This window comes from Pongo pygmaeus, chromosome 16 (assembly GCF_028885625.2).
Source record: "Pongo pygmaeus isolate AG05252 chromosome 16, NHGRI_mPonPyg2-v2.0_pri, whole genome shotgun sequence".
Taxonomy (NCBI): Eukaryota; Metazoa; Chordata; class Mammalia; order Primates; family Hominidae; genus Pongo; species Pongo pygmaeus.
This window is the reverse complement of record NC_072389.2, coordinates 90,767,546-90,780,841: the sequence shown is the minus strand read 5'-3', so window position 1 is coordinate 90,780,841 and position 13,296 is coordinate 90,767,546. Positions and strand designations below refer to the sequence as shown.

Here is a 13,296-nt window from a genome sequence, read left to right as displayed (position 1 = left end):
ATGGTCAGACACGTAAAGACAAATTGGGTAGGGTTAGGGGGTGGCTGTCAGGGGCACATTCTACAGGGGAAAAACAGCTGATACAGAAGCCTGAAAAGAAAGCGGGCAGAGCACCTGGACAGGTCTCTTACCTGCTGCATCCAGGGTACAATCCGCCTTTCCAGAACACAGCAGCGGCCCAGGTGGAGGGATCGCTCAAACAGCACTAGAGGCTGCATTCCAACTTTTCCTCCATCAACGAGTCCGTTTTCATTGATAGTTTCTCCTTAAAAACAATTGGCTGAACATGCGGGAACAAGGAAAACCTGAGTGAAGAATGAGGCGTTTAAGCTTAAGGGCCTTGGATCAGGGCGCGGTGGCTCAGGCCTGTAATCCCAGAACTTTGGGAGGCAGAGATGGGTCATTTGACGTCAGGAGTTCGAGACCAGCCTGGCCAACATGATGAAACCCGGTCTCTACTAAACAACACAAAAGTTAGCCAGGCGTGGTGGCGGGCGCCTGTAATCCCAGCTACTCGGGAGGCTGAGGCAGGAGAATCGCTTGAACCCATGGACTGTCAAGAGACGGAGGCTGCAGTAAGCCGAGATCGCCCCACTGCACTCCAGCCTGGGCGACAGAGTGAGACTCCATCTCAACAAGCGCCTGCCACCATGCCCGGCTAATTTTTGTATTTTTAGTAGAGACAGGGTTTTACCATGTTGGCCAGGCTGGTCTAGAACTCCTGACCTCAGGAGATCCAGCTGCCTCAGTCTCCCAAACTGCTGGGATTAGCACTGCGCCCGGCCAAAAAACCGAAAATCTTAAAGACCTTTCCCCTTCCCCGCCTGGGCTCAAACAACAGCCGGAGCCGCCCTGCCACGCCTCGTCGCGGTCCCGGGGAGCAGGCTGGCTGACTGAGGGCGACCATGGGCCCCGAAACGGCTGCGGGCGACGCGGGCTCCCACCTCGGGGCGCGGCGACTGGGGCGAGAGGTGTCCGCAGCCCCCAAGCCAGCCCCGCGCAAAAAGCCAGAGAGACGCGCCCTCCCCCTCCTCCCACCCAAGCCTCACGCAGCGGGGCGGGCCAGTCGCGGGAGAAGGGGGCGCGCTTGCCCCGCCAGGGGAACCGGGGCCTCTCCCGGGCAGGCTCCACTTTGTCCCGGGACTCTGGGGGCCTCCTCTCTGCCCTCGCCCTGCCCCGTGAGGCTGCCACTGGGCGCCTCACCGTGATGTTGCAGTGGAGCCTGAGCTGCGGCGGCGGCTCCTGGTTCTTGTGGAAGACAGAGGCCAGCAACTTCAGCTTGGCCTTGAACCCCGACACGGACATTTTACTCTCACCTCTGGCGGGAGGGACGCGGAAGGTGAGCAGGTCGGGAGCCGCTGTCATGGCCGCGACCACCCGCGAGACCTCTCGGCGGCGCTTTCCCAGCTCCGCCTCTCCCCGCTGCCTCGACTCTAGTCGGAGAAGGGCTGGAAAATGGCAAGGGGCACCGAGGCCTCTGCGGGGAGCTGTGTGGCGGCCTGGGCGGCTGCTCCCCTTGTAACAGACTCCACCGACAGGAGGCGCTGCTCCTGTCAAGCCGCAGCTTAAAAGGGCAACAGCACAGCCGTCCCCTCTATGGCCTGGGAAAGGGCTGCCCTTACCCCGCTCCCGTCCCTCTCGCCCCTCACACCCCTCACCCCTCACCCCTCACCCCCGCGCGCCAGGTGCGCATCCGTTTCGGCGGGTGCACGAGTCCAGAGCATGCGCGCGCTTCCGGCTGCCCCTTCCTCGCCTTACCCAGCACTGTTGGACCCATCTGGTCCGTTCTTCACACTCGCGGACTGGAGGCTCCGGGCAGCACAACCACCAACTCCTGTGTGTGTTGGGGTGGGGGTGGGGGGCAGAAAACCACCAACTCGTGTGTGTGTGTGTGTGTGTGTGTGTCTGTCTGTCTGTCTGTCTGTCTGTCTCCCAAGGGAACAGTACTGCTGAGTTCAGGCTATTAGCTCATGGACTGTCAGCAAAATACAGCCACAAGAAGGCTATGTGCTGTTTTGTCTTTTGCAGTGACATCATGTTGCTCATGTTTTATGTTTTTCAGAGTTCATTAGTTTCTGTTTGTTCTCAGTTAATATCCAGCTCAATAGATTGTGTAAGTAGAATACCCCCAAACTGAAAGTCACCCACATAAAATATAGCAAAAAATATGTCACCCACTTAAACTATAGTTGAAAATATGTACTCATTAGTTTTGTGTAGCCAACACTGGATAATGGGTAAGGGCACAGGATCCCAGGGCTAGACTGCCTGGGTTCAAGTTCTGATTTAGCCACTTGCTGACTGTGAAATACTTGACAGCTTTAAGCCTCAGTTTCTTTTTTTCTTTTTTTTTTAACTTAATCCCAAATGTGATAGTAAGTCTCAGTTTCTTGATCTGAAAAACAGAAATTATTCAATGAGAGTCCATGTGAAAACTTTAAAGTTTTAAAGCCACTATCTGGCTCAGGAAAGTCCTCAGCTTTAGCTGTTAAAGTTTTAAAAGCCACTTTAAAGTTTTAAAGCCACTGCCTGGCTCAGGAAAGCCCTCAGCTTTAGCCATTATTAGCTATGATTATTATTGTGCTGGCTACACATGCATTAATGAGGCAGGAAAATGCTCAAGGATAACAACCAAGTATCCAGATTATCTCATCAGACCCAGACAGATGCATGTTGTGTGCATGATCATGTTTTAGCCCAGAGCCATTTGTCTAAAAGGCTCTTGAACTCAGAGGCCCAGGAGTATCAACTTTACTTTGCAGTGGAGCCATCACTTTTGTTAATCAATGAAAATGATATAATGCTCTTTTATTTTTTTTCTTTTTAGCACCAACCATTTGCCTAAAGCTAACTGCGTCAAGAAGAGCATGCCTCAAGGGGCTGGAGTGAGCAATTCAACTTGTGGAGGAATGAGAAATGATAGTGTTGAGACAAGCAACATAAAACCCCAGGGTAAGGTAGGAATCACTGAAAGTCAGGCAAAGGAACTGGCATCCAGTAATGAGTCAGGCTTTGCCAGCCTCTGGCCCTACAGATGGTTCTTTGGAGAGGAAAAAATTAAACCAGGCCTGAGGCCACAGATCCTAAGGGACTGCTGGCAGCTCTAGGCTGTCTATGGAAAAGAAGCAGAAGGTGGCACCTGGTTGAAAGAGGGAGCTGGGGGGCATGGCTTGAACCTACATTTACAGATAGAGTCCCCTGATTCCTGCAACTGGGGAAGAAGATCATGCCTGGATCAGGGGACCTCAAATTAGAACTCTTCCCACCCACACCCCTTCTTTTCAGGGCATCTTTCACTGCAAACAACAGATAAACTAATTAGAAATCTCAGCAGATTCTCACGATGGTGCTTAGCAGGCAGGGCCTAGCTGCCCTTTGACAGTGACTGAGGGTGATGCCACTGGCCTGTAAGCACACATTGGAACATCTTTACATCCATGGACACGCCATGCCCCACAGAGACAGCTGTGCAGGGTTCTTTAGGTTTGAGCTGCTGTGCTGGCAGTTGCCTTATAAATATGTGGGATTAAAATGGGGTGCCCTGGAGCTTAGCTAACCTTTACGCCCCACTCTAAAAGGAACGGACTGCTAGTTTTGTCTGCTTTATGAAAGATGGATCTGTCATTGTTTTTAGAACCTTTGGAGAAAGATTTCTTGGGAGGAAGCTATCCTGAACCCTCAGAGACTTTTCTCATTTACTGGCACACCAGCTTTAGAGTCCTAGGTCTTCATCCTGGCTCAGCCACCCTCCAGCTGTGTGACCTTCAAGAAGTTGCTTGACTACACTGAGTCTCATTGTCACTATGAGTGGAGGTTGCTACATTGCTACTGTGTGGAGCATCTACCCCCAGGCACTCTTATAGGGTGATGGTGAAGTTTAAATGAAATAATAAGGCTGAAGGGGGAGGATCACTTGAAGCCAGGAGTTTGAGACTAGCCTGGACAACAAAGCCAGACCTCATTTCTATGAAAATGTTTTTTGTTTTGTTTTGTTTTGCTTTTTGAGATGGAGTCTCACTCTGTTGCCCAGGCTGGAGTGCAGTGGCATGATCTCGGCTCACTGCAAGCTCTGCCTCCTGGGTTCATGCCATTCTCCCACCTCAGCCTCTGGAGTAGCTGAGACTACAGGCACCGGCCACCACACCAAGCTAATTTTTTGCATTTTTAGTAGAAACAGGGTTTCACCATGTTAGCCAGGATGGTCTTGATATCCTGACCTTGGGATCCACCTGCCTAGGCTTCCCAAAGTGCTGGGATTACAGGCATGAGCCACCTGCCCAGCCCAAAAATGTTTTTTAAAAAATTAGCTGGACTTGATGGTTTATGCCTGTATTCCCAGCTACTCGGGAGGCTGAGGTGAGACCACTTGAGCCCAGGAGTTTGAGGCTGCAGTGAGCCATGATCGCGCCACTGCACTCCAGCCCAGGCAACAGAGAGAGACCCTATCTCAAATAAATGAATAAGTAAGTAAATAAATAAATAAATGAAATAATGCATGCAATTAGTACACTAGTACATGATCAGGCACATGATAAATGCTCGATAAATGGTAGCCCCAATAAACTTTGTAATGTTTTGGGAAAGGGTATCCTTTGGACTCAGCCCAGTGACAGAAGCATTTGAAAAGATTGATTTGTGTGATGGCTATTTCCTCCAGGTACAAACCTGTACCTCCAGGGACCCAGGGCATTGGCTCAGTGGGGCACCTTGTTCTATTTACTTTTGTTTTGGGCAGCACTGATTGCCCTAGAGCTAAGCATGACTGCCACCCCAGACTCCATTGCCAAGAGTATCCCCCTCCCCAAGCTAGCCATGGGAAAGCCACTTGCATCATAAGACTACAGGAAGTCAAAGGGAATAAAAAGCACAATTTAGTCACTCACTCTCCAGTTGATGGGAAATAGGTTTTTGCTATTTTGAACAGAGTTGTTAGGAACATTCCTTGTCCACATCCCCTGTTTTATATTGTTTTATATAGGCAAGAATTTCTCTTGGATGTAGAGTAGAATTGCTGAGCTGGGAGAAGTGTGAATATTCAGCCTTATGAGATGGAGCCAAACTGTTTTCCAAAGTGGTTATACCAGTGTATACTCCCAGCAGCAGTTCTTAAGAGATCTCAGGATCTCTATCTTCTGGTGATGTCACAACATTCAAAAAGAACGAATGCCAGCTATAAACAACAATAAGAATGAATCTTAGCAATATAATATTAAGTGAAAAAAACAAGTTCCAGAAGGATACATGCAGCATCCTCTATATAGCTTGGAAAAGAAAATGTGGGCATGGTGGCTCATGCCTGTAATCCCAGCACTTTGGGAGGCCAAGGCAGGAGGATTGCTTGAGGCCAGGAATTCAAGACCAGCCTAGGCAACATAGCAAAACTCTGTCTCTACAAAAACTAGAAAAATTAACTGGGTGTGGTGGTGCAGGCATGTAGTCCCAGCTACTCATGAGGCTGAGGCGGGAGGATCTCTTGAGTCTAGGTGATCAAGGTTACAGTGAGCCATGACTGCACCACTGCACTCAGAGACAGTAAGTAACTTGTCTAAGGTGGCCTCATTAGAAGTTAGCTGCGGCCAGGTGCAGTGGCTCACGCCTGTAATCCCAACACTTTGGGAGGCTGAGACGGGCGGATCACGAGGTAAGGAGATCGAGACCATCCTGGCTAACACAGTGAAACCCCGTCTCTACTGAAAATACAAAAAAACATTAGCCGGGCATGGTGGCAGGCGCCTGTAGTCCCACCTACTCAGGATGCTGAGGCAGGAGAATGCCGTGAACCCGGGAGGCGGAGCTTACAGTGAGCCGAGATCGGGCCACTGCACTCCAGCCTGGGCAACACAGTGAGACTCTGTCTCAAAAAAAAAAAAAAAAAAAGAAGTTAGCTGTGCTGGCTGGGTGTGGTGGCTCATGCCTATAATCCCAAAACTCTGGGAGGCCAAGGCAGGAGGATCACCTGAGATCAGGAATGTGAGACCAGCCTGGCCAACATGGTGAAACCCTGTCTTTACTAAAAATACAAACATTAGCCAGGCATGGTGGTGGATACCTGTAATCCCAGCTACTTGGGAGGCTGAGGCAGGAAAATAGCTTGAACCCAGGAGGCAAACATTGCAGTGAGCTGAGATTGCACCACTGCACTCCAGCCTGGAAGACTCTGTCTCCAAAAAAAAAAAAAAGATTCAGAAGCATTAGAAGCCAAATAAATATAATGAACACAATCAGATTTTCTGCTTAAAGACCAGCAAAGAGGACAAATGATGGAAGGGGGAAACTGGAGCTCTGCCCCTGTTGATGGGAGTATAAACTGAACCAATTTTTCTGCAGGATAATTTGAAAATTTATATTAAAAACCCTAAAACTGTTTTATGTTATTTTCCTCCAGAAATTCTACTTCTATGAATTCAATCCAAAAATGCTTGCTCTAATCCACTGAAAAATATATATAAGAAAATTTACTTCTGGGGTGGCAATGATTAAGTTAATATACATTGAGCTATTAAAAATGATGGTGCCAAGGATAGATTTACTGCCATAGAAATATGCCCAAAACCTAGTGACAAAACACTATGTAATGATTCTACTTTTTAAAATGTGTATATGCATAAAAAAGTACAAAAAGCAACAAACCAGAATGTTTTGAGTGGCAAAATTAAAGACTTTTCTTCATATTTTGTCTTCCAAATTATTAGAAAAAGAATGTGGTTTTCTTTATAATCAGGGAGAAGTATTATTTTCATTTATTTCTATCTAAATTTCTTTTCTTTTCCTTATTTAGTCTCATGTATGTATCACATATAGTCTAGAAAGCTTGAATCCCTGCCTCTTGAGGTAAATCAGCCCATTTCTTTCTCTATAAATTTGCCTTTTTTGGACATTTCAAATCAATGGAATTATACAATATGTGGTCTCGTGTCTGGCTTTTTTACTTAGCTAATGTTTTTGAGGTTGGTCCATGACATATTGTAGCAGGACGAGCTGCAGACAAAACTCCTCAGACACCAGGTTAAAGAAGGAAGGAGCTTTATTCAGCTGGGAGCTTAATCAGACTTGCATCTCAAAAGCCATGCTCCCCAGGTGAGCAATGCCTGTCCCTTTTAAGGGCTTACAACTCTAAGGGGGTCTGTGTAAGAGGGTCGTGATCAATTGAGGAAGCAGGGGGTATGTGACTGGGGGCTGCATGCACCAGTAATTGGAATGGAACAGAACAGGACAGGGATTTTCACAATGCTTTTCCATACAATGTCTGGAATCTATAGATAACACAAGCAGTTAGGTCAGGGGTTGATTTTTAACTACCAGGCCCAATTTTTTTTTTTTTTTTTTTTTTTTTTTGAGATGGAATCTCACTCTGTTGCCCAGGCTGGAGTGCAGTGGTAGGATCTCAGCTCACTGCAAGCTCTGCCTTCCAGGTTCACGCCATTCTCTTGCCTCAGCCTTCTGAGTAGTTGGGACTACAGGTGCCTGCCACCACGCCCAGCTAATTTTTTGTATTTTTAGTAGAGTCAGGGTTTCACCGTATTAGCCAAGATGGTCTCGATCTCCTGACCTCATGATCCACCCGCCTCAGCCTCCGGAAGTGCCGGGATTACAGGCATGAGCTACCACGCCTGGCTGATAATGAAATTAATGTTTTGCTTTCTTCTTGCATCTATTTTTCACTTCTCTGTCATTTTGATGGATAAAGTTTCATTTGGAAGGATTTTTATTTCAAAATAGAAATAGCATATGACATGAGAATGGGAACTCTGAAAGGTTCAACTTTCTAATCATTAGTTTCCTAAGATTGTCACAAAAGCTACATATAGTCAATCATGATTGGCCTGTATTAAAAGTGAGATAACATTATGTACAACTTAAGCACTGTACTTTCTATCAAATATAGAAAAATAGGTGTGTGTTTGGAAAAGTATTGAGCTAGGAGTCAGGAAGCTTGACTGTTAGTCCCAGCCCTACTTCTTCAGCTGAGCACCCCTAGGCAATAATTCAGCAGCTATTTCTTAAATACCTAATGAGTTTCAGGCTTTGTAGTTGGGCTGGGAATAAAGACATAGATACTACATTCATGATTCTCCAAGTCTCCCCTCCTCACCCCAGCTCACAGTGAGCTTTCTTATGCATTGTGTAAATTTGTCTCCTAACAGGTCCCAACTCTCTCTCCAACCTGCTTCACAGGGCAGCTGTGAGGATCAAATGAGAGAGAATATGTATGAAAGCAAATTCTAAATGATTTTAAAATGCAATAAAAATATGACCTATGGAAAATTATTTAAAGATCCTTAGAATTTTAAATAAACAGTACATTAACCTGAGTTCTCTATGGTTTTTATTTTAAATAGATATGAAAGTTTTACAATGAACCACTGATATGGTTGAAAATCTTAGCTTGATTATTCTCCGAGAAAATGATACAGTGGTTTGTGTGAAGAATTTTCTAAACTTGCCAGCCAAATAAAACCAAAACCTTTTTTGAGTTGAGTGTTGAGTGACTGGATCAGTCAAAGGAACACTGACTGTGTAATGAAGAAATGTTTTCTGTGTTCACTGACAGCTTGCCATTGTTTGATTCCAGCTGCAGCATATCGTGAGTGATGAGGTCTGTGTGCAGGTAACTGACCTTTACCTGGCAGAAAATAATAATGGGGCCACCGGAGGCCAGCTGAACACACAGAACTCAAGAAGCCTCCTGGAATCAATGTATCCACAGAAAGCCGAGCAGCTAATGTCAGATGAGAAATGCTTTAAGGTGAGAATTGCTCATGTAGTCAAAGACCTTGCTGGTGACAATGTAAGTTGTTGGGATTCTCTGAATTGGAAGTTATAGCCAGGGTACTTTGACCCCGTGATTCTACTCCTGGAACTTTTTAGAGTTCCTAATGAGTTCACCAGAGAAATACAAAGTGGAAGTAACCATCTTCCTGGACAATCTATTTTGTTTCTTTCTTACCTTAAGAAAAAAAAAAAAAAAAAAACTAGTTATATATGATTTTTTACAATTTTGTATTCTTTTTCTCTGAACATTTTTCATAGTATGCTTTGTATATATTATTGTTAAAAAAAAAAGTTGGTACATGAAACCCATGGTCATGGTCTAGGCCTGGCACACGTGGCTCACACTTGTAATCCCAGCACTCTGGGAGGCCGAGGTGGGTAGATCGCTTGAGACCAGCTTGGGCAACATGGCAAAACCCCATCTTTGCAAAAAATACAAGAATACAAAAATTAGCCAGGTGTGGTGGCACGCGCCTGTAGTCCCAGCTACTCAAGAGACAGACGTGGGAGAATTGCTTAAGCCTGGGAGGTCAAGGTTGCAGTGAGCCCTGATCACATCACTATATTCCAGCCTGGGTGACAGAGTAAGACCCTATCTCAAAAAAAAAAAAAAAAATGCAGATAACCAAAAAAAGTCACCGTAGAATTCTTTCCTGAAATTACCATCGAAGACATTTCTAGACTTTCCTATGCTTGAGTATATATTTTGAAAGAGTTTATACTGGACAAATGGTCTTTTACTTTATTTATTTATTTAGAGACAGGGTCAGGCTCTGTTGCACAGGTTGCAGTGCAGTGGCATGATCTTGGCTCACTGCAACCTCTGCCTCCTGGGTTCAAGCGATCATTGTGCCTCAGCCACCCTAGTAGCTGGAATTACAGGCATGTGCCACCACACCAGCTAATTTTTGTATTTTTAGTAGAGATGTGTGTCAGATCCCAGGGTCCAGGTCCAGCCCATGGTGAAGTCTGAGGGGAGCAGGTGGGTGAGCAGAAAGAACACTCGGGGCGGGGGCCATAGGCAGGTGAAAGATAGTTTTACTCAGCAGCAGCTCTCATTAACAGCTTTCTTACACTAGCTTTCTTATTAGCAGCTTACTCTTAAACTGCTCGCCCTGTCTCAGCTGCTTGAGCCAGCTGCCCCCACACACAGCTGCGCAGCCGACACTCCCTTGCCTTCAGGATCAGCAGCTTAACTCCTTCTCTCCCTGGGCATGAGCAAGCCCAGCTGTGTCCTGGCTCCCTCCCATCTCTCTACAGGATGGACAGCTTTGGCTGTCTCTTTCTCTGGGTGCCAGTCCGCTCGTCACGTCAAGCCATGTTGAGCCAAACTGAGCCAAGCCCCGAAGAGCCATGTCTCATGCACAGCATCAACAGGGCAGTTATACCTTTTACAGACAATAGTGGCATAAAGCCAGGAATTAACTTACACACAGGTTATATTACAAGTGGAGCTGTGTGCTTGCATGCCAAACTCGTGAGTCACGCAGGCCTGGATATCCACCTCGGCCTATTCCTTGACCAAAGCACATCCATGTACCTTACAATGTGCTTTCGCCATGTTGGCCAGGCTGGTCTCAAACTCCTGGACTTGAGTGATCTGCCCACTTCAGCCTCCAAGTGCTGGGATTACAGGTTTGAGCCACTGCATCTGACCGGAAATGGTGTATTTTTGCTCAATTAGCAACACTTCTGGGTCTTTAATGCCTTTCTATGGCTATTTGATATTCACTTTATAGGGAATTAATGCCTGTATTGTTGGACATTTAAGTTGTTTCCAAGTTTTCACCATTATAACTGTATTTGTGTGTATATATTATATTCTTGCCAGGCTGTAAGCTTTACTAGCAGAGAGGAAATTTTAAAGCTTTAAAAGAACACTGAGCTAGATCTAGCTTCTAGCTCTGTGTGTTTATTGACTAGTGGTGTGCCTTGAGAAACCAGAACTCTCTGAATTTCAGTTTTGTCTCTGTGTAAATGAAGAAGGTTGAAATAAAAAAAATCTCAAGTTTCCTTCTAGGCTCTGATATTCTCCATGTGATTCTGATAGTTACCTCCTCTGCAGAAAGCCCTTAGGGTAACAGCACTGAGAATCTCAGGGTTCTGAAAGAGGAGATCCACGTGCCATCACCATTGATAGTTGTTTTGTGCAAAACATGTTTTGCTTGCCTCTATTGGTATGTCGCTTTTAAGTATGGATTTCTTTTTTTTTTGTCACCAGGCAGCCCCTACAACATTTTTGGCAAAAAAAATCATTCTCCCAGAGCAGATTGTGCTTGTGACCTTGGGCCATGATAAGGCCATAGTCTGGTGTCAGTGTGGGGCAGCAACGATGACACACCTCATCCTGCTGTGAGGCCTTGTTGGAGGCTCTTTGCCTAGTCTCCAGGCAAGGGGAAGCTGCCCTTCTCTTAGCAAGGAAAGGGGCTACTTCTTTTAGACCAGAGCATTCCGTGGAAACTGGAGGCTCAAAGTTCTCAGATGTATCCACTTAAGTTTCCGCATACCAGCTATCAGGATCCTATTCTTCTCCTCTCCTCCCCTCCCCTCTCCTCCCCTCCCTTCGCTTCCCCTCCCCTTTCTTTTCTTTTCTTTTCTCTTTCTCTTTTTCTCTCTTCCTTTCTCTCTTTCTTTCTTTTTGAGATGGGATCTCATCCTGTCACCCAGGCTGGAGTGCAGTGACGTGATCTCAGTTCACTGCAACCTCTGCCTCCTGGGCTCAGACGATCCTCCCACCTCAGTCTCCTGGGTAGCTGGGACCACAGGCACACGCTACAACATCTGGCTAATTTTTGTATTTTTTATAGAGATGGGGTTTCACCATGTTGCCCAGGCTGGTCTCAAACTCCCGGGCTCAAGTCATCCTCCTGCCTCAGCCTCCCAAAGTGCTGGGATTACAGGTATGAGCCACTGCATTCAGTTCTCCTTTTCCTTAAGTAATTCTAAATAAAAACAAGACTAAATCATAAAATCAAATGTGTGTTTTTTGGGGAAATGACACAAAACTTCCATGACACCTGACATTAAAATAGTTTGTTTCTCAATTTCCTGCTGTGTGCATGTGTGTGTGTGCACACTTATCATTGGTTGATGTCCTATGTGTGTTCTTGCTATAGCTACTGGGTCAATCTGCACAATGTCTGACTCCACAGTTTCCAGCAAATAAAAGCTCTACATGGCCTAATTTTCAAGCAGTTGAGACTGAAGCAGCAGTCTCCTTCTGGGTTTAATTTGAATTAAACTGCCAGGCTGCACGTGTGTGGGAAACTGACAATTTTCAGCAAGAAATTTCCAGGTGAGGCCTGTCACCCTCCAGTGTATCTCTAGGGCCTGCATGGCAGGGAGACTGGCTTTGGCTGGAGGCTGGGTCAAAAGACCTCTCCTGGAATGGCACATTCCTGTCTCAGGGAGGGAGCTCTGTTTGGGAGCAAGAGATGGACCAAGAAGACCCATCCATTAGGAAAGTGGCCCTTGGTCTGTCCAGTTTTAATACAGGGGGGGAGCTTGGTGCAATAATCACTTCTGATGGGGAAACTAGTTGGAGACATGGGCATTCTTTGTCTTTCCCATGTGTGCCCCATCGGGGCCCAAACTTGAGGGGTGAAAAGTTCCAGGAGACAGATCAAGAGTGGTGTACATGTCACAACTGCCCAGGCTGGGCTCCTCCCACCGCCCCTCAGTCCTGCCCTCTGGAACCCTGGCCAGGCTGGCAGGAACCCTTTTTGTGGTCTGGGCTTCTGGCCAGGATGCCTGTGGCTTCCTAACACCCACGTGGGGCAGCCTAGTGTAAAGATTCTGAAAATAGGAGAACAGCAATTGATCAATTGAACCCAAGATATGACTAAAACTGTCTCTGGTGGCAAGGCCTTTGATGCTGAAGAGTCTGGCTTATAGAAAGATGGCTCTGAGCATGGCACCTCTGACCAAATTCCTCACTCTGACCTACTGAGCATATGAACCCAGCCCTGCTCACAGCTGGGGCTGGAGGAAGACCTCATGGAGTTTATGTGATAACTATACTTCCTGTGTGCCTGTTACAGCTGATTCCACCCACACTGTCCTCTGCTCTGGCCAGCCCAGCCCTGCCATGCCCTGCCATTATAGTCAGGGCTTTTTGGGTATGAGTGACAGAAAATTCACTCGAGTTGGCTTAGGCAAGAAGGGAAGTTCGTTGGTCAGTAAGTTAGCCATGCACAGGGCAGGGAACAGCTGGGCCTCAGGAATACCTGGACTCAGAGTCACCAGCACTGTCAGGATTTGCAGCCTCCTTCTCTTGTCTCTGTCTCCACCTCAATCTGCAGATCAGTTTTGTGCTCTCAGAGCAACTTTCTTCACAAGGTTGGAATCAGGCTGTTGGTAGCGTGAGGCTTCCATCTTCCTGGCTTTGCCCCCAAGAAAGGATGGGGCTCCTCTCCATTAGTTCCTATTCAGAAAATTCCAGAAGAAAGTTTCTGCTTGGTCTAGTCTGGATTGGCTGGGTAGCTGGGACACTAGAACTGCCAAGCTCTCTAGTGTCATGTGGTT

The 13,296-nt window shown here is 46.6% G+C and overlaps 1 protein-coding gene across 1 annotated transcript; it reads left to right on the top strand.

The window, feature by feature from the left end:
• Nucleotides 1–11,739, top strand: LOC129014049 (uncharacterized). Its single transcript, XM_054451011.2, has 5 exons — nucleotides 1–27; nucleotides 842–1,339; nucleotides 2,828–2,957; nucleotides 8,573–8,746; nucleotides 10,994–11,739. Exons 1-3 carry the CDS (start codon nucleotides 1–3, stop codon nucleotides 2,843–2,845), a joined length of 543 nt encoding a protein of 180 aa, XP_054306986.2. The 3' UTR covers nucleotides 2,846–2,957; nucleotides 8,573–8,746; nucleotides 10,994–11,739.
• The last annotated feature ends 1,557 nt before the right edge of the window (nucleotides 11,740–13,296 follow it).